The sequence below is a fragment of the Myotis yumanensis genome, unplaced genomic scaffold (assembly GCF_028538775.1).
Source record: "Myotis yumanensis isolate MYYU_CA2020_CCGP unplaced genomic scaffold, mMyoYum1.0.hap1 SCAF_3, whole genome shotgun sequence".
NCBI lineage: Eukaryota > Metazoa > Chordata > Mammalia > Chiroptera > Vespertilionidae > Myotis > Myotis yumanensis.
In genome coordinates this window covers 211,855,674-211,878,184 of record NW_027223754.1, presented here as the reverse complement: position 1 = coordinate 211,878,184, position 22,511 = coordinate 211,855,674, and the positions used below count along the sequence as shown (strand labels likewise).

Here is a 22,511-nt window from a genome sequence, read left to right as displayed (position 1 = left end):
TGAGTGCGGGAGCTCTGCTGTCCCCGGCAGCTGCCTCCGCCCCATGGCAGTGCCCGGGGACAGGGGGCGGCCGTTCTCCCTGGGCCCGGTGGCCTCGCTTCCACCTCATTCCCGGTGAAGCTGCAGTTTGAGGGGACAGTGAGCCGTCCTCCCAACGGCCTCCCTGAGCTCCCAGGAGGGCCCCTCCCAGCCAAGTCTTCAGCCTGACCCCTCACCCCTCACCCCTGTTCCTCCCGCCCTGCACCTCCCCTCCCCCAAGGCCAGACCGCCCAGGCCACTTCCTGGAGCCAGCCACAGCCTCTGCCAGCGCTGCGAGGTCCCCGTGAGGACGACGCCTGTCACTGCCCGCCTGCCTCCGGGACACTGCCAGCGTCCGTCCCCGCGAGGCTGCTCCGCTCTGCAGCAGGAGAAACCGGCTCAGAGGCCAGCGACGTGCCGGCTCCCGGTGAACGCATGCCGGCTCCACACCTACAGGCTGGGGACGCCCCACGTCCGAGCCTTCCCCCACCCCCCCCTCACCCCCGCCCAGCTCCCATGGGAGAGGTGTTCCTTCTCTCGGCATCTCTGGGGCTGGGGCCGAGGGGGGCGAGGGGGGCCAAGGGAGGTACCAGCCCCACCTGCCCCGGGCTGCCAGCCATCACACACCCTCCGGGGCACACAGCACTTCTGGCAAGTCAGTGGCAAGAGGAGTGGAGCAGGACCCCCGTGTGGGTCCTGATTAATCCCCCCCCCCCAATGCGGAAGCATCATCTTTTGTGTCACTGGGACTGCAGCGGGAAGGCAGATGATTCTGGGGACACAGATCTCATGTGGAGTGGAATGCGTGTGTGCGCTCTGTGTGCGCTGTGTGCGCTGTGTGTGCTGTGTGCTGTGTGTGTGCTGTGTGCTGTGTGTGTGTTGTGTGTGATGTGTGTGCGTGTGCTGTGTGTGTGATGTGTACGCTGTGTGTGCGCTGTGTGTGTGCTGTGTGTGTGCTGTGTGTGTGCTGTGTGTGTGCTGTGTGCGTGATGTGTGCGCTGTGTGTGTGCTGTGTGCTGTGTGTGTGTTGTGTGTGCGCTGTGTGTGCGCTGTGTGTGTGCTGTGTGTGATGTGTGTGAGCTGTGTGTGTGATGTGTGTGTGCTGTGTGCTGTGTGTGTGCTGTGTGTGCTGTGTGTGCTGTGTGTGTGTGTGCTGTGTGTGTGCTGTGTGTGTGCTGTGTGTGATGTGTGTGCGTGTGCTGTGTGTGTGTGATATGTGCGCTGTGTGTGTGCTGTGTGTGATGTGTGTGTGCGTGCTGTGTGTGTGCTGTGCGTGCTGTGTGTGTGCTGTGTGTGCTGTGTGTGTGTGCTGTGTGTGTGATGTGTGCGCTATGTGTGTGATGTGTGTGTGCTGTGTGCTGTGTGTGCGTTGTGTGTGCGCTGTGTGTGTGCTGTGTGTGCTGTGTGTGTGCTGTGTGTGTGCTGTGTGTGTGCTGTGTGTGATGTGTGTGCTGTGTGTGTGCTGTGTGTGTGCTGTGTGCAGTGTGTGCTGTGTGTGTGCTGTGTGTGATGTGTGTGTGTGCTGTGTGTGATGTGTGTGCGTGTGCTGTGCGTGTGCTGTGTGTGTGATGTGTGTGTGATGTGTGCTGTGTGTGCTGTGTGTGTGCTGTGTGTGATGTGTGTGTGTGCTGTGTGTGTGCTGTGTGTGATGTGTGTGATGTGTGTGCTGTCTGTGTGCTGTGTGTGTGATGTGTGTGCGATGTGTGTGCTGTGTGTGTGCTGTGTGTGCGCTGTGTGTGCTGTGTGTGCACTGTGTGTGCTGTCTGTGTGCTGTGTGTGTAATGTGTGTGTAATGTGTGTGATGTGTGTGTGCTGTGTGTGCACTGTGTGTGCTGTCTGTGTGCTGTGTGTGCTGTGTGTGTAATGTGTGTGATGTGTGTGCGCTGTGTGTGCTGTGTGTGTGCTGTGTGTGTAATGTGTGTGCTGTGTGTGCACTGTGTGTGCTGTGTGTGTGCTGTGTGTGTGCTGTGTGTGATGTGTGTGTGCTGTGTGTGCGCTGTGTGTGCTGTCTGTGTGCTGTGTGTGTGCTGTGTGTGCTGTGTGTGATGTGTGTGCGCTGTGTGTGTGATGTGTGTGTGCTGTGTGTGATGTGTGTGTGCTGTGTGTGCGCTGTGTGTGCTGTCTGTGTGCTGTGTGTGTGCTGTGTGTGCTGTGTGTGATGTGTGTGCGCTGTGTGTGCTGTGTGTGTGCTGTGTGTGTGCTGTGTGTGTGCTGTGTGTGCGCTGTGTGTGTAATGTGTGTGCTGTGTGTGCTGTATGTGCGGGGCCCACTGCTCTCTCCCTGGCACGGTCCTGGGAGGGAGAAGCGAGCCCGATTCTACAGTACGGAACCGGGTCAGGGAGAACATGTCCCCCACAGGCCAGGCTTCTAGAGCCCGGAGGCCAGCCCTGTAGGGGTTCCGCAGCCCAACCGGCAGCCAGAGGGACGGAGCCAGGGGCAGGTGGGAAGCGGCAGCCGTGACTGCTACCGGAGCCGACCACGCCCACCGCCAGCGCAGAGCTCATGGGCCAATCACTTCTCCTACCCAAGCCTCACTTTACCCCTCCGTAAAATGGGAATTAAAAGAATCCCGCCTTGCCAACCAGCGTGGCTCAGTGGTTGAGTGTCAACTTATGGACCAGGAGGTCACAGTTCGATGCCCGGTCAGGGCACACGCCCGGGTTGTGGCTTGATCCCAGTGGGGGGCGTGCAGGAGGCAGCTGGTCAATGATTCTCTCTCATCACTGATGTTTCTATCTCTCTCTCTCCCTCTCCCTTCCTCTCTAAAATCAATAAAAATATATATTTCTTAAAATGTTTTCTTAAAAAATGAATTTTCTTAAGAGAAAAGGCAAAGGATTCTGGGTCAGGTGCTTGGAGCTGAGTCACACTTAGCCTGGAGGGAGGACAGAGGGCCGAGAACACAGCGTGTGTGCTGCCAGTCCACACTGGGCTCACCAGGCGGACTTCCTGGAGGGGGTGGCGGTGGCCGTAAAGCCAGGGTGGAGCGTGGCCAGGGGCAGGGGCATCACGGGCAGAGACGGCCTCACTGGGGTCACTCACCCACCAGCAGCTGGGACAGCAGGGGACAGCGGGCGCGGGGAGGCCGCCGTCTCAGGCAGGACCAGGACCCGTCCCATCGGCCTCTGCCCAGGACCTGGGTCACAGTCTGGCAGAGGCATTTGTGAGGCGGGAAAGAGCTACAGCTTCACTAACTCACCCTCGACTCCCTTGCCTCTAGAGCAGCGGTTCTCAACCTGTGGGTCGCGACCCCTTTGGCGGTCGAACGACCCTTTCACAGGGGTCGCCTAAGACCATCGGAAAACACATACATAATTACATATTGTTTTTGTGACTAATCACTATGCTCTAATTATGTTCAATTTGTCACATGAAAGTACATCCTGCATATCAGATATTTACATGACGATTCATAACAGTAGCAACATTACAGTTATGACGTAGCAACGGAAATAATTTTATGGTTGGGGGTCCCCACACCATGAGGAGCTGTATTACAGGGTCGCGGCATTAGGAAGGTTGAGAACCACTGCCCTAGAAGATCCATTTGACCGAGTTAGAAAGGAAGCATTTGCGGACCCTCTGAGCGCAGCTCTGGGAGGGGCGGGGGGGCCTCGCCTTCCCCAGGCCCAGCTCGGCCTCGGTGACTGTGGGACCTCAAGCAAGTCCCTTCATTTCATGGGGCTCGGGCTCAGCCACAGAGTGGGGACAAGGTCAGACCTCACTGCCTGTTGCAAAGATGTGCCCGACGCAAAGGCGGAGCCCGGGGAAGCAGCGAGAACAGTTCCTGGGACCACTGAGCCCCTGCGGGGGACAGGTGAAAATCCCCAATGCTCCTGCCTCCACCCCATCCGACAGCCCCCTCTGCACACCTGGGAGGGAAGGCATCAAAGGCTCCTGCTGAGCCCCCCAGTGTGACCCAGGCCGCCCAGCCCTGCCCACACCCCACCGGCTATACAAGAACAATTTTGAGGGCCCCCAGCCCCCACTCTGGGCGGGGGGCGGGGGCAGTGGCTGTGGAGATCTGGGGTGAGTGGGACCAGGTGTCGAATGTCTTCCGTGTGCTAAGCACACACATCCGGCCTCCTTAAATCCTAAGGACGACCCTGCAAGGGGTGTTGTCATTCCACAGAGAGCCAAGATCCTGTCCCAAGGCCACGGAGCCGGGGGCCTGCCAGAGAGAGGGGCGGGGCCCCGGAACCCCTGCCAGGCCCAGGCCCTGCCCTGCCTGGAGGCAGCCAAGCCCAGAACCAGGACCCACGCCCCGCCGGCCCGCAGCCACTTCTCGAAGTTTAAAGTCTCAGCAGGTTTAGATTCCTTTTGCAAAATGCCAGGAGTAATTAGGCCAGATGGGCGCGCTGCCTGCCAATTTCCCTCCCTCCCTCCCTCACTCACTCCTTTTTCTGAGAAAAATCAAGGCCGTTCTCAGTTAAATGAGAACAAAAAATGCATCCAAAACCCATACATGAACGCGGAGTGTGTGCAGAGCTGTTACACTCAGGATTTGTCACCGCTCAGCTCTTCCTCTTCCGCGCGGGCCCCGCCCCCTCCTCTAAGCTGCTCTGCCAAAGGCCGGGCGCCCACGGCACAAGGGGCCGGCTTCCCTGTGCCAGGACGGACACAGGCCCAGAGGTGCCCACGGACACAGGCCCGGAGGTGCCCACGGACACAGGCCCGGAGGTGCCCACGGACACAGGCCCCGGAGGTGCCCACGGACACAGGCCCCGGAGGTGCCCACGGACACAGGCCCGGAGGTGCCCACGGACACAGGCCCCGGAGGTGCCCACGGACACAGGCCCGGAGGTGCCCACGGACACAGGCCCCGGAGGTGCCCACGGACACAGGCCCGGAGGTGCCCACGGACACAGGCCCGGAGGTGCCCACGGACACAGGCCCCAGAGGTGCCCACAGACACAGACCTGGGAGGTGGCCCACGGACACAGGCTTCCCTGCCAGACTGGGCTGGGGGTGATGGAGGGGACCAAATCCAGGGATGGGGTGTCTGGCCTCCACCCTGGGTGTGGGGGGAGGGCAGTAAGGGAAGCGACAGGGACGGAGACCACAGACTCAGACACAGAGAGCGACCAGGCCCGAGTTGTTGTGTTTTTATCCTCACCTGGGGACATTTTCCATTGATTTTTAGAGAGTGGGAGAGAGAGGGAGAGACAGAGAGAAACCCCAATGGGAGAGAAACACATCGACTGGTTGCCTCCTGCACGAGCCCAACCAGGTCCCGGGCCTGCAACCAAGGTACGTGCCCTTGATCGAAATCGAACCCGGGACCACTTGGTCCACAGGCCAACGCTCTATCCACTGAGCCAGACCGGCCAGGGCCCGCGTTTTAACTGAGTCCCCAGGCCTGACTTCTGTCCCTCTGTTCCTTCACCCATTCACTCACTCAGCTGCTCTATTAGGATGGCGGATGCCATCAGCTCCTCGGCACCGGAGTGAGGTCCACAGATAGAGAGGCAGGGGCAGGGGCCCGCTCTCGTGGAGCCTCGGAGGTTCTCGTGGGAAAAAGACGAGAGAAGCCAAACATCCCAGCAACAAGGCCGGCCGGTCCTGGGCACAGGGCCCACGGGGAGAGGCCGACCCAGACGCCGCACGTGGGCGAAGGGGCAGGACAGAATCGCCCGGGACACCCCAGAGAGGAGCCAGCTGCACAGCGGCCCCCTGGCACCGATGGGGGGCCCAGGCCTGCCAGGTCAGACACGGAGGGACAGACAGAGCAGTGGGGACGTCCCTGTGTGTCTGGGCCAACCACTTGACTGAGAGCCAGCCCTGCCCCTACGAGCACGGCGTCCCTTCCAGGCCTGGGTGACGTGCTGGGCGGGTGACCCAGAGCCACAGGCAGAGGGAGCTGTGACTCCCTGAGAGATGGGAGCCCCAGGTGACAGCCGGGGCCATGGCCACGGCCAGCGGGACCTGGCTGCCGGCCTCTGGCCTCCTCTTTCCCACTGACACCACCCAGGCCCTGGAAGCCACCACACTCCGCTCTCAGAATGCCCACGCCCCCTCAAGCCTCCCGCCTGTATCTGGGCTGTTCCCTCTGCCTGCCACACCCTTCCCGGCCCCTGTGGCTGCTGTGTCACCCCAGCTCCCACGGCTTCCACCCCACGGCTCCCATTGAATCAAGGGATTGGCCTCTGATACCTGTGCAACCACCTCTGGAGAGGGCACGGTCACTCCCATTTCCCGGAGAGGAAACTGGGGCACAGAGAGGTTAAGTGACTCCCCCAGGGTCACACAGCCCTTGAGAGGTGAAGCCAGGATGTTTTGTCCTAAAGCCTGCTGTTAACCTCTATAGAATATAACATTTTAAAGGGGGGTTAGGTATGTAGGAGATGTCAAGGAAGCAGGTTATTAAAAACTTGTGGGCAAGAGATCTAGGCCAGATTCCCTGGTCTGGCGCCCGAGGGCCTCCCGTCTGACCCTCTAGACCCTCTACCCCACCCCGTCCATCCTCACCTGCACCTTAACCCAGACCCGCCCCAAGCTCCGCTGCCTCCGGGCCTTGCTCACTCCGCTCCCTCCTGGCGGCCGCCCTGGTCTGTGCCTCCCCAGCCTTCTCCAGGCCTGGGCTCCCCGCCTGCCCCGCAGACTCGCCCGCCTCCTCGCCTGTCCCTGGCACTGAGCTCCCCACAGCCCTGAGTGCCCACCGGGCTGCCGGGCCCTCACGGGCTGCAGGGAGGGGCACAGAGACCCTGTATGTGGTGCGGCACCTCCTGAGCTCAGGAAAGCCGGGGCGGGCTGCCATCTCCCGTCTCCCCGAGGAGGCCTTGGCAGGATGAGGCCAGGCCCAAAGCTGCCCGCAGCCTCAGGGGGTCAGCACTGGCACCATCCAGGGCAGCCCAGGGGTTCCCCAGACACACTGTGATGGCAGCAGCTCTCCCTGAAGTCCCTGTACCCACACAGGCCCCGTGTCCCCCCAAACCGCCCCTCAGCCTCCTGCGTGTGCTGCTCTGGCTGATGGCGCCGTCTCAGGCCCTGCTACCCACCCTCTGTACCCACGGCTCTTCCTTTCTGGCTCAGATCACCCACCTCTCCAGGGAGCCCCGCGGGATCGGGACCCACTTTCAAGCACAGTGGTCCGTCCCTGCGGTGTCTGGGCCCTCCTCCCGCTCCAGCAGCTGGCACCTGCGGCCATTGCCAGCTGGGCCGCCAAGTGCCAGTCTGTCCACCTGTGGGACGGGGACAAGAAATCAGTCCCCCGGGCTGAGCAGGATCCGAGACGATGCTCATAGAGACCTTAGCCAGGGCCTGGCTTCCCGTGATCGCTCAGGAATGATTTGCTGCCACCACCCTTATCACCGTCATCTTAATCATCACCATCATCATCATCACCATCACTATGACATCCTCACCATGACAATCATCACCATCATCATCACCATCATTATCATCACCATCATCATCATCACTATGACCATCATCATCAACATCACTGACATCACCATCATCATCATCACTATGACATCCTCACCATGACAATCATCACCATCATCACCATCATCATCACCATGACCATCATCATCAACATCACTGACATCACCATCATCATCATCACTATGACATCCTCACCATGACAATCATCACCATCATCACCATCATCATCACCATGACCATCATCATCAACATCACTGACATCACCATCATCATCATCACTATGACATCCTCACCATGACAATCATCACCATCATCACCATCATCATCACCATGACCATCATCATCACCATCACCATCACCATCATCACCATCACCATCACTATCATCACCATCATCACCATCACCATCACCACCATCACCATCACCATCACTATCACCATCACCATCATCACCATCACCACCATCACCATCACCATCACCATCACTATCATCACCATCATCATCATCACTATGACCATCATCATCAACATCACTGACATCACCATCATCATCATCACTATGACCATCATCATCAACATCACTGACATCATCATCATCATCATCACTATGACATCCTCACCATGACAATCATCACTATCATCACCATCATCACCATCACCATCACCATCACCACCATCACCATCACCATCACCATCACCATCACCATCACCATCATTGCCATCATCACCACCCTCACATCATCACCTGGGCTCCCGTGACCCACTGACCATCTCACTGAACAGTCATGGCCCATCCTCACCTCGATCCCACCAGCCAGGTAGCTCAGGGACGAGGCCTGAACACTCTGTGTCCCCAGCAGACAACAGGGACTGGGTGTGTACTCGTGACTTAAACAACTGCCCCACTTCCGCCCCCGCCCCCCCCCCACCCCCGCCACACTCAGCCTCCGCTCCCTCCGCCCAGCGCGGTGCGCACTCACCACGGGGAGCCGTAGATCCGGAAGCCCCGCACGGTGACCTCCGAGTCCTGCAGGTAGATGCAGTTGGTCAGCAGCGACTGCACGTTCTCGTAGTTCTCCGGCTTCAGCTTCGACACGGACGGGAAGTAGTAAAAGTCCTGCTTGATGAGGTCGGCCATGAACTCCTGGTCGAAGGTCAGCTCGTGGTTGCCGGCGATCACGATCTTGTACTCGTAGGGCAGGCTGCCTGCGGGGCGGACACGGGCGACACACGCTCGCTGCTGGCCGGCCCGCAGACGCCGTTTGTTTGGCAAAACTTTTGAGTTTTTTTACATTTGAGTTTGTTGCCAGCATAAAAAATATTCCAGAAGTTCCCAATAAAATGTCACTCTATTTTCTAAAAATCAATCCATTTTAAAATCTGATGATCCTGCCAGTCCCGTGCTGAGTATCTGTGTCTCCCTCCCTCAGACGGGAGGCAGACATGAGTGTGCCGCAGTCCCCACCTGTCCCTAATGTTCACCCAGGCCACTCCACTCAGGTCAAGGTATCGCCCTGCAGGGACTGCGGTCCCTGAGACATGGCGGGAACAGATCTGGCCGCTGTCCCCTGGGGTTCCCACACAGGTGGTGGAGATTGGCCCTCCAAGCCCCTCCCGCCTCCCCACCTTGCCCACCCCATCGGGCCTGGCCCAGGGGTGCTGAGCAGCGGGCCCGCAGAACAGCCCCAGCAGCCGGAAGTAGCCGTGTCTGCTTCACCCATCTCTGTCCCCACAGGTCCCAGCAGGCTGGGCAAACGAGGCCCCAACAGCACCGCAGGGTGACACGGTGCAGGGGACCCAGCCATGGCGATGCTCAGACTGTCCACAGGCAGAGGAGAGATCCGCCCAGGCCTGGGCAGCTGGGGGAGGCACAGAGGACGCAGAGAGAGGACTGCCATTTCCTGAACCCCACTGTCGGGCGGCCACCCCAGGTGAAAGGCTGGGCCCCCCAGAACCTGCCAGGCGGGCGGTCATCTCCGCCTTGCAGCTGGGAGCAGGCCCCATGGTCAGGCGCCTGCCCTGGCTCCACAGCAGGTGAGCGGCAAGGCCACACTGGACGTCAGTCCTTGTGACCCCACACACGTGGGTCAGCAGGTCACAGATTCCAAGGCCACCAGGCCCGAACCAGGGGGACCCCTCACGGAGCCCCTCGCCACGCTGCCGACCGCCTCCAGCTCTGATTCTGTCTCAGTTTCACGGCACCCACGCACCCCACGCCGAGCACCGCCGGCTGGGGAGCCGGAGCTGCACTAATGCGTTTAAGTCATGTCTCCGACTGGGGGCGTTCCTTAAGCAAATTAGCCAATTACTCCAACTGTACAGTTTCATTTATCTCCGCAGCTCCGTCTCCCGGGGATCAGGGACGGGGATCGGGGAGTGAGCAGGAAGCTATCAGTGGTCCCCTGTCCCTCCCACCTCAGGAGGGCGTAACTGAGGCTCTTCCCTCCCAGGGAAGGGGGGCAAGGCTCCTGTACAGAAAGCCTGAGGAGGGGGTGGAAGGTGGGAGGCAGGAGCCACAGTACATTCGCATGACACCCTCCGTATTGTCTGGTTTCTCCCAGGAAGGCGGGCGCCACATGGCTCGGACGCAAGGGATGTGTCTGCTGGTGAACACAGAAACTGCCACCACCATGCCCTCCTGAGCCACAAACATGTCTGCCGAGATGTCCACCTGGAAATGACAGCTCACCCGCTGTGTATAATGTTCACAGACACCAAGTCTGACTATCCCCGTTTTACATCCGGGAAAACCGGCGCTCAGAGAGGTTGCCCAAGGTTACACAACTCAAACCACGCAGGGCGATGGGCGTTTGATCATCTTTGCGGCTTGGCCTCCTCGAGCTCACCCTGAAGTGGCACTCCAAACCATCAGGTGGACAGACGGGGGATGGGCGGACGGACGGATGCAGGGATGTGTGGACGGATGGATGGATGGATGGGTAGATGATGGATGGATGCATGGATGGATGGAGCGATGATGGATGGATGGAGGGTGGATGGACGAAGGGGGATGGGTGCATGGATAATGGATGGATGGGAGCATAGATGGGTGGATAAAGCGTGAATGGATAGAGAAATTGATGGACAGAGATGTATGGATTATGGATGGATGAATGGAGAGAGAGAGATGGATGCATTTATAAATCAATCAATCCATTACTCCAACTGTACAGTTTCATTACTCCCACCGTACGGCTCTCCAAGCCCCTCCCGCCTCCCCACTCGCCCATCCAGTTGGAGTAATTGATTGACTGGTTTATAAGGAGCTAGTTCTGTCTCCTTTCTGCCAACTGACCTCAGGCTCCCTGCACCCCTCCCTCCCCTCCAACCGTCTTGGCAGGGCGTGTTTCTCAGACCCTCCTCCCTCACCCGTAGCCCTGACTGTCCGTCTCTGAATCTTCTCCATTGGACCTGCTCTCTTGCAGGTGGGGGTAGAGGAGCCAGAACTAAGGCTCTGGTATGGCCTATCACAGAGTGAGGTGGAGAAGTCCCCTCCTCTGTTCTGGGACTGCTACCTCTGTTGTTACGACCAAAGGCTGCGTTAGCCTTCAGGTGCCCATGTGATGCTGCAGCTCTTACCACCCTGACTATAGATATAAAATGCCATCGACCAGTCCTCACAGGCTTCCCGATTCGCTTCACCTTCCCCTCCTGGAATGGGCGGTGAACGAGAGGAGGTTTGGGGGCCTCAATGACTGACTGGCTGGCAGGGGCTTCGTGGGTGAGAGGTGAGATGAATTCATGCTCTTCCTCCCGACGCCTGCACACAGGAGACTGTGTCCTCTCTGCCCCTTCCGGCTCCTGCCTTCCCAGCAGCAGGGAAGAGGCTGGCACCCAGGGGCGCTGCCAGTGCCCGATGGGAGCACCCGATGGGAGCACCCGGATGGGAGCGCCAGCCTGGCAAGGGGCTGGAGGTGCCTGGATTCCAGGACAGGGTGCTCCCTAGGTAGGTGTGAGGAGGGATGAGCAGTGTCAACCCTGGAGGCTAGAACGTACTGCCACGCTGGGGACCAAAGACGGCACAACGCGGGAACCAGAGAGACAGCCTGTGTGAGGCCCTGGATGGACAGGCAGGCAGCGGCTCAGGTGTCTGGGCGGCTATGCTGGCTCGATGGGGCTCCGAGAGGAGGTGGACGGCTGGGCCCACGGTCCTCTGCTCACCCACCTCCCCTCAGCAGCCCCGAGGAAGCGCAGGATCCAGTTAGCCTGTCCCCAGACGCCACCCAGCCACTCTCGCCTTCTCCCCTGGAGCTGGGCCCTGCTGTAAAGGCCCCCCACGCCCAACACACCCCCCGCCCCGGTCAGCTGTCCACGCTCTGAGGGAGCACAGCCCTGCTCCAGACCCCGCAAGGCCAGATCACCAAGACTCAGCCCCAAGGTCAGTACCACGTGGCGCAGAGGTGCCAGCCCTCACCACTCACTGGGCACAGGCGGAAACTGGAGCTCAGAGAGGGGCAGGGACTTGCCTGAGCAGCACAGCGGGCGCCGGGACGGGACCTGGCCGGGCCTCCCCCTGGGGCGTGCAGGGCGCCGAGCCCAGCGGGCGGGGCTGGAAGGCAGAGGCCGTGCGGGAAGCGCAGCTGCGTGGACAGGCCGGGCCTGGGCAGCTGGGCCTCGCTGGGCGGGCACAGCGCTGAGCTCGGACCTCGGACCTCGGGGAAGCACCACGTCCTCCCGGAAACAGCCCTGCCCCTGCCACGCATTCGGGGTGCAGCTCAGGCCGCCTTCCCACAACGCCCCGCTCCCGTCGGCCGTTATCAGGCTGGGCCTTTGCCCCCCGGACTTCTTGGTGGAACCGAGACACGAGGTACGAGCCGGCAGCACTAGAGGCGGCACATGGTCTAACCTCCCATTGGCCGAGCACCCCACGGAGGTCCCGCAGGGAAACCTCTGCTCTGTGCGCTTCAAGGTCAATGCCCCTCCGAAGGCTCCGATGCTTTATCGCTAACACCACCTCCCGTCCAGCAGGAGGCGCTGCCCCGGGCCGCGTCATCTTTACACTCAACCAGGTCTGCACCAGCGCCAGGTAACCCGTGTCTGCGGAGCGCCCCCACCCGTGCCTGCGGGGCGCCCCGTAACCCGTGCCTGCGGGGCGCCCCGTAACCCGTGCCTGCGGGGCGCCCCGTAACCCGTGCCTGCGGGGCGCCCCGTAACCCAGGCCTGCGGAGCTACAGTGACAGAGCACCTGCGCTCGCTCTCCAAGCCGTGCCTGCAATCAGGCAAATGCCCATCACCGCCGGTCCCCGCGCAGAACACGCAGAGGGTGGGACAGAGGAGGCGAACCATCGCTGCTGGCGTGTCTAGTGCGGCTCTGACAGCTCTGTCTTTACCACTTGCCAGCGCCTGGGGCAGACGTGCAGGGAAGGTGCGTGGTCTAGACTCACATGGGACCGGGCGGCTGCTGCGTCTGGACGCAGGTGGGGGGCAATGGCGTCACACAGCCCGGCACACGGGGACGCGGCCCGGATGCCGGCCGAGAGGGGGGTTCTGTGTGCAGCCTGAGCAAGAAGAGGAACGGATCTGCAGCCGGTGCCGCCGAGGGCCAGGGCGGGGTGACGGGAGCCCGGGGCATGGGCTGGGCCTGCAGAATCTGGTTTTGGCTGCTCTGCCAGGAGCAAGAAGCTGTGCCAGGCCCCGTGGTAAGCGATTTACACTCGATGCCTCCAGGCCCCCCCAGGAAGCTAGGGCGGCTCACCCCACTTCCCGGAGGAGAGGCCTGCGCGGAGGGGGGGGTGGCCCTGAGGCTGAGGCCGGATCCCACCCCTGCCTCCACCTGCTGTGTGGCCTGGAGGGGAACCCTCCCCCCTGAGCCTCGGAGTCCTCACCAGGAAGCAGGGCGGTTAGGGTCCCTCACAGGGCCTTGCACCATCGCAGGAGGGAGGACGTGTGGGAAGCCCCTGCGAGGCACGTGGACCCGGACACGGGAATGACTGGCATAAGGAGGAAGTCTATGCCCACGGATGGGACCACAGGGGAAGCCACACCACACGGCAGGCCAAGGGGGTGACGGGGAAATACAGGCCAGAGCCTTGGTTGTGGTTTCCGAGGACGGAGCCAGGCGGGTAGGTTTGGGGTGGCCGGGGCCGGGATGGGGTGCAGGGGGTGTCCCTAGTTGTCTGCTGCCTGGCCCTGGGGCGACTAGGGCAGGGGACGGTGGCTGAGTGTGAGAGCCCCAGGGGTGACAGGCGGCTCTGGACTGGTCGGTTTGCATAGGAAAGGCGCTCAAGGTGAGCCCAGCACCATCTCCAGTGCCAGGTACCCCGGGAAAGGCAGTGCCCACGGGTCAGCAAGGCCCACGGTGTCAGATCCTCGGAACACAGGGAATCAAAGGCAAGACAGCACAGCCTGGCTGTCAGCCCGGATGCTGCTGGGAGGACGAGGGTGACAAAGGAGACGTCGGAAGGTCACCTGCCTGGGGTCACAGGGCAGCTCCTGGGTCCAGATCATCTGCCCAGAGCTGAGTGTCCAGACACCCCTGTGGGGCAGACTCCCCTCAGAGCTGCCAACCAGCCCTGCCCAGCCCCGCCCAGGCCCACCCCCCCCTCAGCCCTGCTCACCCCAGCCCAGGCCCATCCCCTCTCAGCCCTGCCCAGCCCCGCCCAGGCCCACCCCCGCTTCAGCCCTACCCAGCCCAGGCCCATCCCCCCTCAGCCCTGCCCAGCCCCGCCTGCCCCTGGGCCTGCAGGGAGGTTCTGGATTCGCAGTGCAACGTTGCTGCCCATATTTAAAAGGCAAATGGAATTTTTCTTCTGTTCCATCCTAATAACCAAAATGTTTAACTTTCCAACATTTGTTTTTCCTGGGAATGTTTTAAAAACAGGAACATTCCGTCCTGATCACTGTAAGGGCTTGTTTCCGTGGCTGCTGCAGAGCGCGTGTGATGCTGGGCTCCAAGGCACTGAAGGGTTTCTGCGTTCGTCCTCCCCAAAGAAGGCCACCTGCAGCCAGAGAGGTTCCCAGGGAACCTCCCGGAAGTCGAAGCCTGGCAGGACACACATGCCCAGAGGTGGTCACGAAACGCCCATCGCCACCACGCCTGGCCCTCAGGAGAGTGCCAAGCTGGGAACCAAGGACGTAGCTGCATTAGAACTCGGGGTATGGCGCCCCCTCCGGGTCAGGCCCTGTTGGTGCTCAGATCTCACCTGTTGCCACCCAGGATAACCCTGCACCCACCTCTCCAGTCTGCGTTCTCACAAATGCTGTTCCATCCACCTGGGAACCGCTTCCTGCCCTCCTGTCTGAGTCAAGTCCAATTCCACTCACTTCGTCAGTTGACCCAAGTGCCACCTCCTCCGAGCTGCCTTCCGTGATCACTCACTCACAGTTCTCCCTAACCCTGGAGCGGGAAGGTGGTCCCCAACACTCAGGTGCCCGAGGGCCCAGAATAAGGAATAGCGACTGAGGAATAAAAGAGGATCCTACACAGAGGGTGAGGTCTCCAAGCAGCAGCGGCATTTCCAACAGCGACCTTGGAAATGAGGGAACGTGCAGGGCTGCCTCCCAAATTCTGAGGGGAGTGACTTCAACGCAGAATTCTACCCCCGGACAAACTGTCTGTTGAGATCGGGGGCAGAATGAAGGCTTTCTGACAGGCCACTCGGCCAATCATTGATCTCGAGCTACTGCAGGGTGTCTTGCACCAAAATGAGGGAGGAAACCAAGAAAAAACGGGCCTTGGGACCCGGAACCAGGGGCTCCTGACAGAAGAGAAGCAAAGGGAGACGACGCTGAAGGGAGGTCCCCTGATCGAGTCTGTGCGCAGACCCGGCGCCAGCACCCGAGCCGCGGAGGGACCTCGAATACTGCAGGAGACGGACGGCCCGTGACGGGCACAGAAAAACAGGCAGCGGGAACTGTGACTCCCAGGAAAACCCTTGGTACGATGAATGCCCACAAGCTGCAATGGGGCCAGAGTGAAAGGAGAAAGGACGCGCGGACATGGGTGCGGGGGCGGGGGGGGGGGGGCGACATCGCTACATCTTCACTTCTCACTGCGAGGAATGAAGATGCAAAATGGAGACACGAAGAGCAGCCTTACCGGAGTGTCACCTAGAGACACCGCGCCAGTAAGAAGCAGCAGCTGCCAGAGCTGCCCCTCGGAGGGGAGTGAGGACGGGGCGAGGGTGGGGCCGCGGAGGCCACTGCACCCCAAGCCCGTGGCACTGGCCGCCGTGCTGTGCACATGCATCACCGAAACGCAAACAAGCTTTAATTAACTCAAGAGCAGGCATCGGAGGCCGGCACTGCTCGCCCGCTCCCTGGGTCTGTCCAGGGACAGCCTGGCCCCTCGCTTGCTGGGCCCGAAACCTAGACCCAAACCAAAGTGGGTCCCCGCTGAGACGGATGGAAACAGGACAGGCAGGAAGCCTAACGCGGAACCGCCACTCCACTCATCGGAGCCTGGGGGCCCTCAGTGCTGGGATTGCTCCTGCAGCCAGTTCAGAGGCGGGTGACCTGGCCAGCAGCCCCCACCTGGGCGGGGCGGGCAGCCATTAAGGACACCGCCCCTGTCGGCTGCTGAACAGTCTGAGTCAGGCCCCCTCCACGGCAGCTCCACAGCCAGCACAGGCACTGTTTTGGCTGGTGAAGAAATTGGGGCTCATGGAGGTGAGACAGCTGCACAGGTGGCAAGCAGAGAAGTGGGCATCTGAGCCCAGATGCATGTATGGCTGAAGCCCAGATATCACCCTCCCTGTCACCACCGCCAAGACGTGTAGCATACAACACGCCAGAGCTTTTGCATTAAGCTCTCAGACAGAGAAAAAGAAAGAGAACAATGGTGCCGTGCACTTGAGTCCTCGCAATGCCTCCCCTGTGAAGAGGTGCCCTCCCCCACTATAAACACCATAATATTTTGGAGATGGATCTTGTGGCCCCTGTAAACAAGCCTTGAAAGACCATTTTTAAAAGCAATACAGATGTTAGAACAAATTAAACGAATTCAGCAAAAGTGCAGGATACAAAGGCAATGCAGAGAACAATCAGTTGCGTTTCTATAAACACGAACAATAAACAATGCGAAAAGGCTGTTAAGCAAACAATCCCACTGGCAACAGCAGCAAGAAGAATAAAATACTTAGGACTGAGCTTAACCAAGGAGGTGAGAGACTTCCTCGCTGAAAACTACACAACATTTGCTCAATGAAAGAAGACTCCAGTCATCGGAAAGACTCCCATGTCCACGGATGGGAGGGCTCCCCGCTGTGAAGGTGCCAGCACACCCCAGCGAGCTCCAGATTCACCGCCGTCCCTACCCAAACCCCAGCGACGTTCCTTTCAGAAACAGGAAACCCATCCTAAGGTTCACAGAGAACCTCGGGGGGCCCTGAATAGCCCAAATAATCTTGAAAATGAAAAGCAACGTTGGAGGACCTGCAGGTCCTGACTTCAAAACTGTAATTAAACTAGTATGGTGCTGGCATAAAGGCAGACATATAGACCCAGGGAACAGAAGAGAGAGCCCAGGAATCCTATATAATAAAAGGGTAATATGCAGATAGACCAAACACCAGAACAACCAAACAACCAATCAAAGCATAATATGCTAATGATATGCTAAGTCTACTCAACCGCTCGCTATGACGTGCACTGACCACTAGGGGGCAGACAGTCAACCAGTCGCTTTGACTTGCACTAACCACCAGGGGGAAGATGCTCCAACTGGTAGGTTAGCTTGCTGCTGTGATCCAGCGGATCCGGACTGAGCAAGATGGGCCAGACATGCCCTGGAGCCCTCCTGTGGTCCCTCCTCAGCCCAATTGTGCACCAGTGGGGTCCCTCAGCCTGGCCTGTGCCCTCTCGCAATCCAGGATCCCTCCGTGGATGTCGGAGAGCTGGTTTCAGCCTGATCCCACAGGCCACTTCCCTTGGGAGGGCGCCAGACGCAGGGCTCATGGCTGCCAAGCACTGCGGCAGCACGAGCCTCTCCCAGATCGGGACTGATTGGGCGCAAGCTCGCAGCAGGCACAGTGGGGCCAGGATGAGTGGGAGTGGCAGGTAGGAGCTGCAGGCAATGTTGGACTGTGAGTTTCGGCCCGATCCCCGCAGGCCAACCAGAGGGACCCCACCCATGCACAAATTCGTGCACCAGGCCTCTAGCATATATAGTGGGAAAAGGTAGTCTTTTCAAGAGATGGTGCTGGAGCCGGCTGGGGTGGCTCAGCTGGTTGAGCATCGTCCATGCACGGAAAGGTTGGCAGTTCAGTTCCCCACTAGGGCACATACCTGGGTTGCGGGTTTAACAGAATGATCAGTGTTTCTCTCTCATGTCTATGTTTCTCTCTCCCTCTCCCTCTCCCTCTCTCTTCTCTAAGCATGTCCTTGGGTGAGGATTTAAAAGAGAGAGAGAGCCCTAACCAGTTTGGCTCAGTGGATAGAACGTCGGCCTATGGACTCAAGGGTCCCAGGTTCGATTCTGGTCAAGGGCATGTACCTTGGTTGAGGGCACATCCCCAGTAGGGAGTGTGCAGGAGGCAGCTGATCGGTGTTTCTCTCTCATCGATGTTTCTAACTCTCTATCTCTCTCCCTTCCTCTCTGTAAAAAATCAATAAAAGAGAGAGAGAGAGAGAGAGAGAGAGAGAGAGAGATATGCTGTTAAAACTGCATATCCACATGCAACAGAATGAAGTTGGACCCTTACCTTACACCACATACAAAAGTGAGCTCAAAATGGAACAAAGACCTAAAGGTAAGAGCTGCCACTAGGAACTATTAAAAGAAAATGTAGGTACAGCTACACAATGGAATATATTACACTGCTGTAAAAAGGAAGGAGCTCCTACCATTTGCAACAGCATGGATGGAACTGGAGAGCATGATGCTGAGCGAAATAAGCCAGTCAGAGAAAGATAAATATCACATGATCTCACTCATTTGTGGAATATAATGAACAACATAAACTGATGAACAAAAACAGATCCAGAGACAGAGAAGCATCAATCAGACCGTGAAACCTCAGAGGGAAGGCAGGGGAGGGTGGGGGTAAGGGGGAGAGATCAACCAAAGGACTTGTATGCATGCATATAAGCCCAACCAATGGACACAGACACCAGGGGGGTAAGCATGAGCGGGGTGGGAGGTGGGGGGATAACGGAGGGGATAAAGGCACATATGTAATACCTTAATCAATAAAGAAAGAAAAAGAAAATGTAGGGAAAAGCTTCCTGGCATTGCATGTGGCAGTGATGTCTTGGATATGCCACCAAACGCACAGGCAACAAAAGAAAAAATACATCAAAATGTAAAACTTCTGTACAGCAAGGGACACCACCGACAGAGTGAAAAGGCACCCCGCAGAAAGGGGGGGAATACATTATATCCTATATAATAAAAGGGTAATATGCAAATTGACCCTAACAGCAGAACCACTGGGAATGACTGGTCACTATGACACACACTGACCACCAGGGGGCAGATGCTCAATGCAGGAGCTGCCCCCTGGTGGTCAGTGCGCTCCCACAGGGGGGGCTCTGCTCAGCCACAAGCCAGGCTGACGGCTGCCAGCACAGCAGTGGTGGTGAGAGCCTCTCCCGCCTCCTCAGCAGCGCTAAGGATGTCCGACTGCAGCTTAGGCCTGCTCCCTGCTGGCAAGTGGACATCCCCCAAGGGCTCCCAGGCTGCCAGAGGGATGTCTGACTGCCAGCTTAGGCCCAATTTTCCGGGGAACAGGCCTAAGCCAGCAAGTGGTCATTCCCAAGGGGTCCCAGACTGCGAGAGGGCACAGGCCGGGCTGAGGGACCTCCCGAGTGCACAAATTTTTGTGCACCGGGCCTCTAGTTTATGATAAAAGGCTAATATCCAGAACATAAAGAACTCTGCAACTCAACAACAACAACAGAACAGCTCAGTATAAAAATGGGCAAAGGACTTGAACAGACATTTCTCTCAGGAAGACACACAAATGACCGGCAAGCTCACGAAAAGATGGGGGACACCACTCGTTAGGGAAATGCAACTCAAAACACAGTGAGACACCCCCTCACACCCAGCAGCAAGGCTGCTATTAAAAGACAGAAAACCACCAGTGTGGGTGGCGATGCGGAGAAACGGGGACGCTGTGCAGGTGGCGAGGATGTAAAATGAACCCGTGGAAAACAGTATGGAGGGTCCTCAAACAATTAAAACGAGCGAATGATCCAGCAATTCTACTTCTGGGCATACACACGTCCCAAAGAACTGAAAGCAGGGACTCAAACAAGGATGTGTATACGCATGTTCATAGCAGCATTATTCAAATAGCCAAAAGTGCCCTGGCCGGTTGGGCTCAGTGGACAGAGTGTCAGCCTGTGGACTGAAGGGCCCGGGTTCGATTCCGGTCAGGGGTGCATGCCCCGGTTGCAGGCTCGGTCCCCAGTGTGGGGTGTGCAGGAAGTGGCCAATCAATGATTCTCTCTCATCGTTGATGTTTCTCTCTCTCTCTCTCCCTCTCCCTTCCTTTCTGAAGTCATGAAAATATATATATTAAAAACAGCCAAAAGATGGCAGCAGCTCAAGGTCCATGGACAGAGGAGTGGATCAGCATGTGGTCTGCACACTCAGCCTTACAGGGAAGGACACGCTGCGACACGGTGGACCGAGGACATCACGCTCAGTGAAATCAGCCGGTCACCAGAGAGCAAAACTGTGTGCTTCCACGTCCATGAGGTGCCTGAGAGCAGTCACATTCAGGGACGCCTGGTGGGTGCCGGGGGGAGGAGGAGGAGTTGGTGTTTCGTGGGCACGGAGCTTCAGTTTTGCAAGATGAAAAGAGTTCTGGAGGCAGATGGTGGTGATGGTTGCGCAGCAGTGTCAGCGTACCTAACGCTGCTGACCTGGCCCCTTGAGAAAGGTGTGGCTCAGTGGCTAGAGCATCAGCCTGCAGACTGAAGGGTCCCGGGTTTGATTCCGGTCAAGGGCATGTACCTCGGTTGCAGGCTCCTTCCTGGCCCGGGCCCTGGTGGGGGCTCATGCAGGAGGCAACCAATCGATGTGCTTCTCTCACATCGGTGTTTCTCCCTGTCTTTCCCTCTCCCTTCCACTCTCCCTAAAAATCAACGGGAAAATATCCTCGGGTGAGGATTAACAAACAAACAAACAGAAAAGGTGAAAACGGTAAATGTTGGGTATATTTACGCACGATTTAAACTTAAAAAGAATCGCAGAAGAAGAGAACCAGGACCCTGAATTCGACAACTAGAACGGGGAGCAGGCAGAGCTCTAGGCCTTCGAGTCCCAGAAATGCTGCTTTAGAATCTCGGGCCCCTGACGGCCAAGCGTTCTACTATTGGGAGCAAACAACTCAGGAATCATACCGGCCAGCGAGGTCCAGAGGCGGAAAGGGACTGGGTGGCGATTTGATCTTGGCCCCCCACCCTCCTTCGTAGAAAGTCCTCACTGCGCAGCTGCAGGCAGGCGGGCTATACCTGCTCCCACCTCTCCGGACTGCCCAGCGAGGTTTCGCCTGAGGTCTCGGGGCCTGGATGGAGGGCATGGCTGCAGGGCCCCATACCTGACCCTCCCTTACAGACCGAACACTTCCCAGGTGCCCGCTGGCTACAGACAACCCACCCAAAGGGGGGAGATTGGTCCAAAGCCATGTTCTTTGCAGTAGAGACGGAAAGAAGTATTTGAAAACGATTTACACTAAAGATCCCTATTTTTAAAGAAATTTCTTTTTTTCCTCCCTTTTTGTTAATCCTCACCCAAGGATATCTTTTCCATTGAGTTTTAGAAAGAGTAGAAGGGAGGGGAAGAGACTGAGAGAGAGAAACATCGATGTGAGAGAGACACATCGACTGACTGCCTCCCACACGTGCCCTGACCAGGGCCAGGGATCGAGCCTGCAACTGAGGTACATGCCCTTGACCAGAATCAAACCCTTCAGTCCGCGGGCTGATGCTCTAACCACTGAGCAACCAGCTGGGGCTAAAATACAGTTCTTACTAGCATTTAATAACACTAAGTGTTTTTAAACTACATAACCATTTCAGGTGTTAGGATTCATTAAAGTAAAAGCATCTTGCCCCCTCTTGTTCATTCCAGTCATTTTTTTTTTTCTTTTTTGGCCCTACTACGTGCTGGGCCCTGTGCTGGAGGCTGAACGGAGCGGTCTCCACACCACCCTTTCTTTCTCTGGCCTCCGGTAAGGGAGGGGCAGACACACACAGCAAGGTGAGAGCTGTGGCGGGTGGTGCCAAGGCCCACGGAACCAAGCACACGGTGACCACGGTAAGAGGGTGGGGCCACAGAACCAGGTGTCATGGATGAACACAGCTCCTCAGGCCCATGAGACAGGAAGGCACCTGGGGAAGAGGACCCCACATGAGCCAAGGCATGGAGGTGGGAAAATCCAACATCTGGGCAGACGAGGGGGTGAACAGAGGCAGGCGGTGAGGGACGAGGGGTCACGCTCGGAGGGGTCTGGACTGCGGGGCAGAGACCTGGACTTCCCCCAGGGCCCCGCGGGGAACCAGGGAAGAGTGCTGAGGGGGGAGGGGCACGGCGGCTCAACGAGCAGAAAGCTTCTTTCGCCCGCAGAACGGCAAATGTGAGTCTGGAAGTGACTATTTTGAGAGGTTGGGACGCTACCAAAGCCCCGCTTGTCAGCACCCGGCTCCCCGCTCCCCGGCGCGGCTGTCAAGCGGGCCCAGAATTAGCTCCGACGGCCTCCCGGGCTCATCGGCGTCGTGCGCGCTCAGAAAGGTGTGAAATCCTTCTCCTTGAGAGAAATCAAAGGAGCAAGCCTGTACACTAAAGGATCCGCTTCTGCAACACAACTTTCAAACACCTGAGCCCTCACTTAAAGGTCTGATCGAAAACGAGAGAAGCACCCTGGAGGAGAGTAACCGCAGCGGTGACGCTGCCGTGGGCCGAGCACCCGCTCTGCGCAGGGCACTTAGCTGCACTCACAAAGCCACCACCACAAACACAGCAGCTGCATGCACTGTGCCTTCACCCCGTGCTGGGCCCTGTGCTGCGCCCACACCACCCCCTGCCCCGCTGAATCCTCCCGACATCAGCCCCTTTTACAGATGAGAAAACTGAGGCTCAGAGGGGACATACCATGCTCACGGCCAGATGGCTGGGCGGCTCAGAGCCAGGGCCCACCCCGAGGGGTCTCTCCAGACCCA

At 58.5% G+C, this 22,511-nt stretch overlaps 1 protein-coding gene across 1 annotated transcript in view; it reads right to left on the bottom strand.

Annotated features, from left to right (window-relative positions):
- MPPED1 (metallophosphoesterase domain containing 1) overlaps positions 1 to 22,511 on the bottom strand; it is a 58,362-nt gene that overhangs the window by 11,545 nt on the left and 24,306 nt on the right. The window contains 1 exon segment of the mRNA XM_070408019.1: positions 8,384 to 8,609. Within this exon segment, the coding sequence (XP_070264120.1) occupies positions 8,384 to 8,609 (226 nt within the window).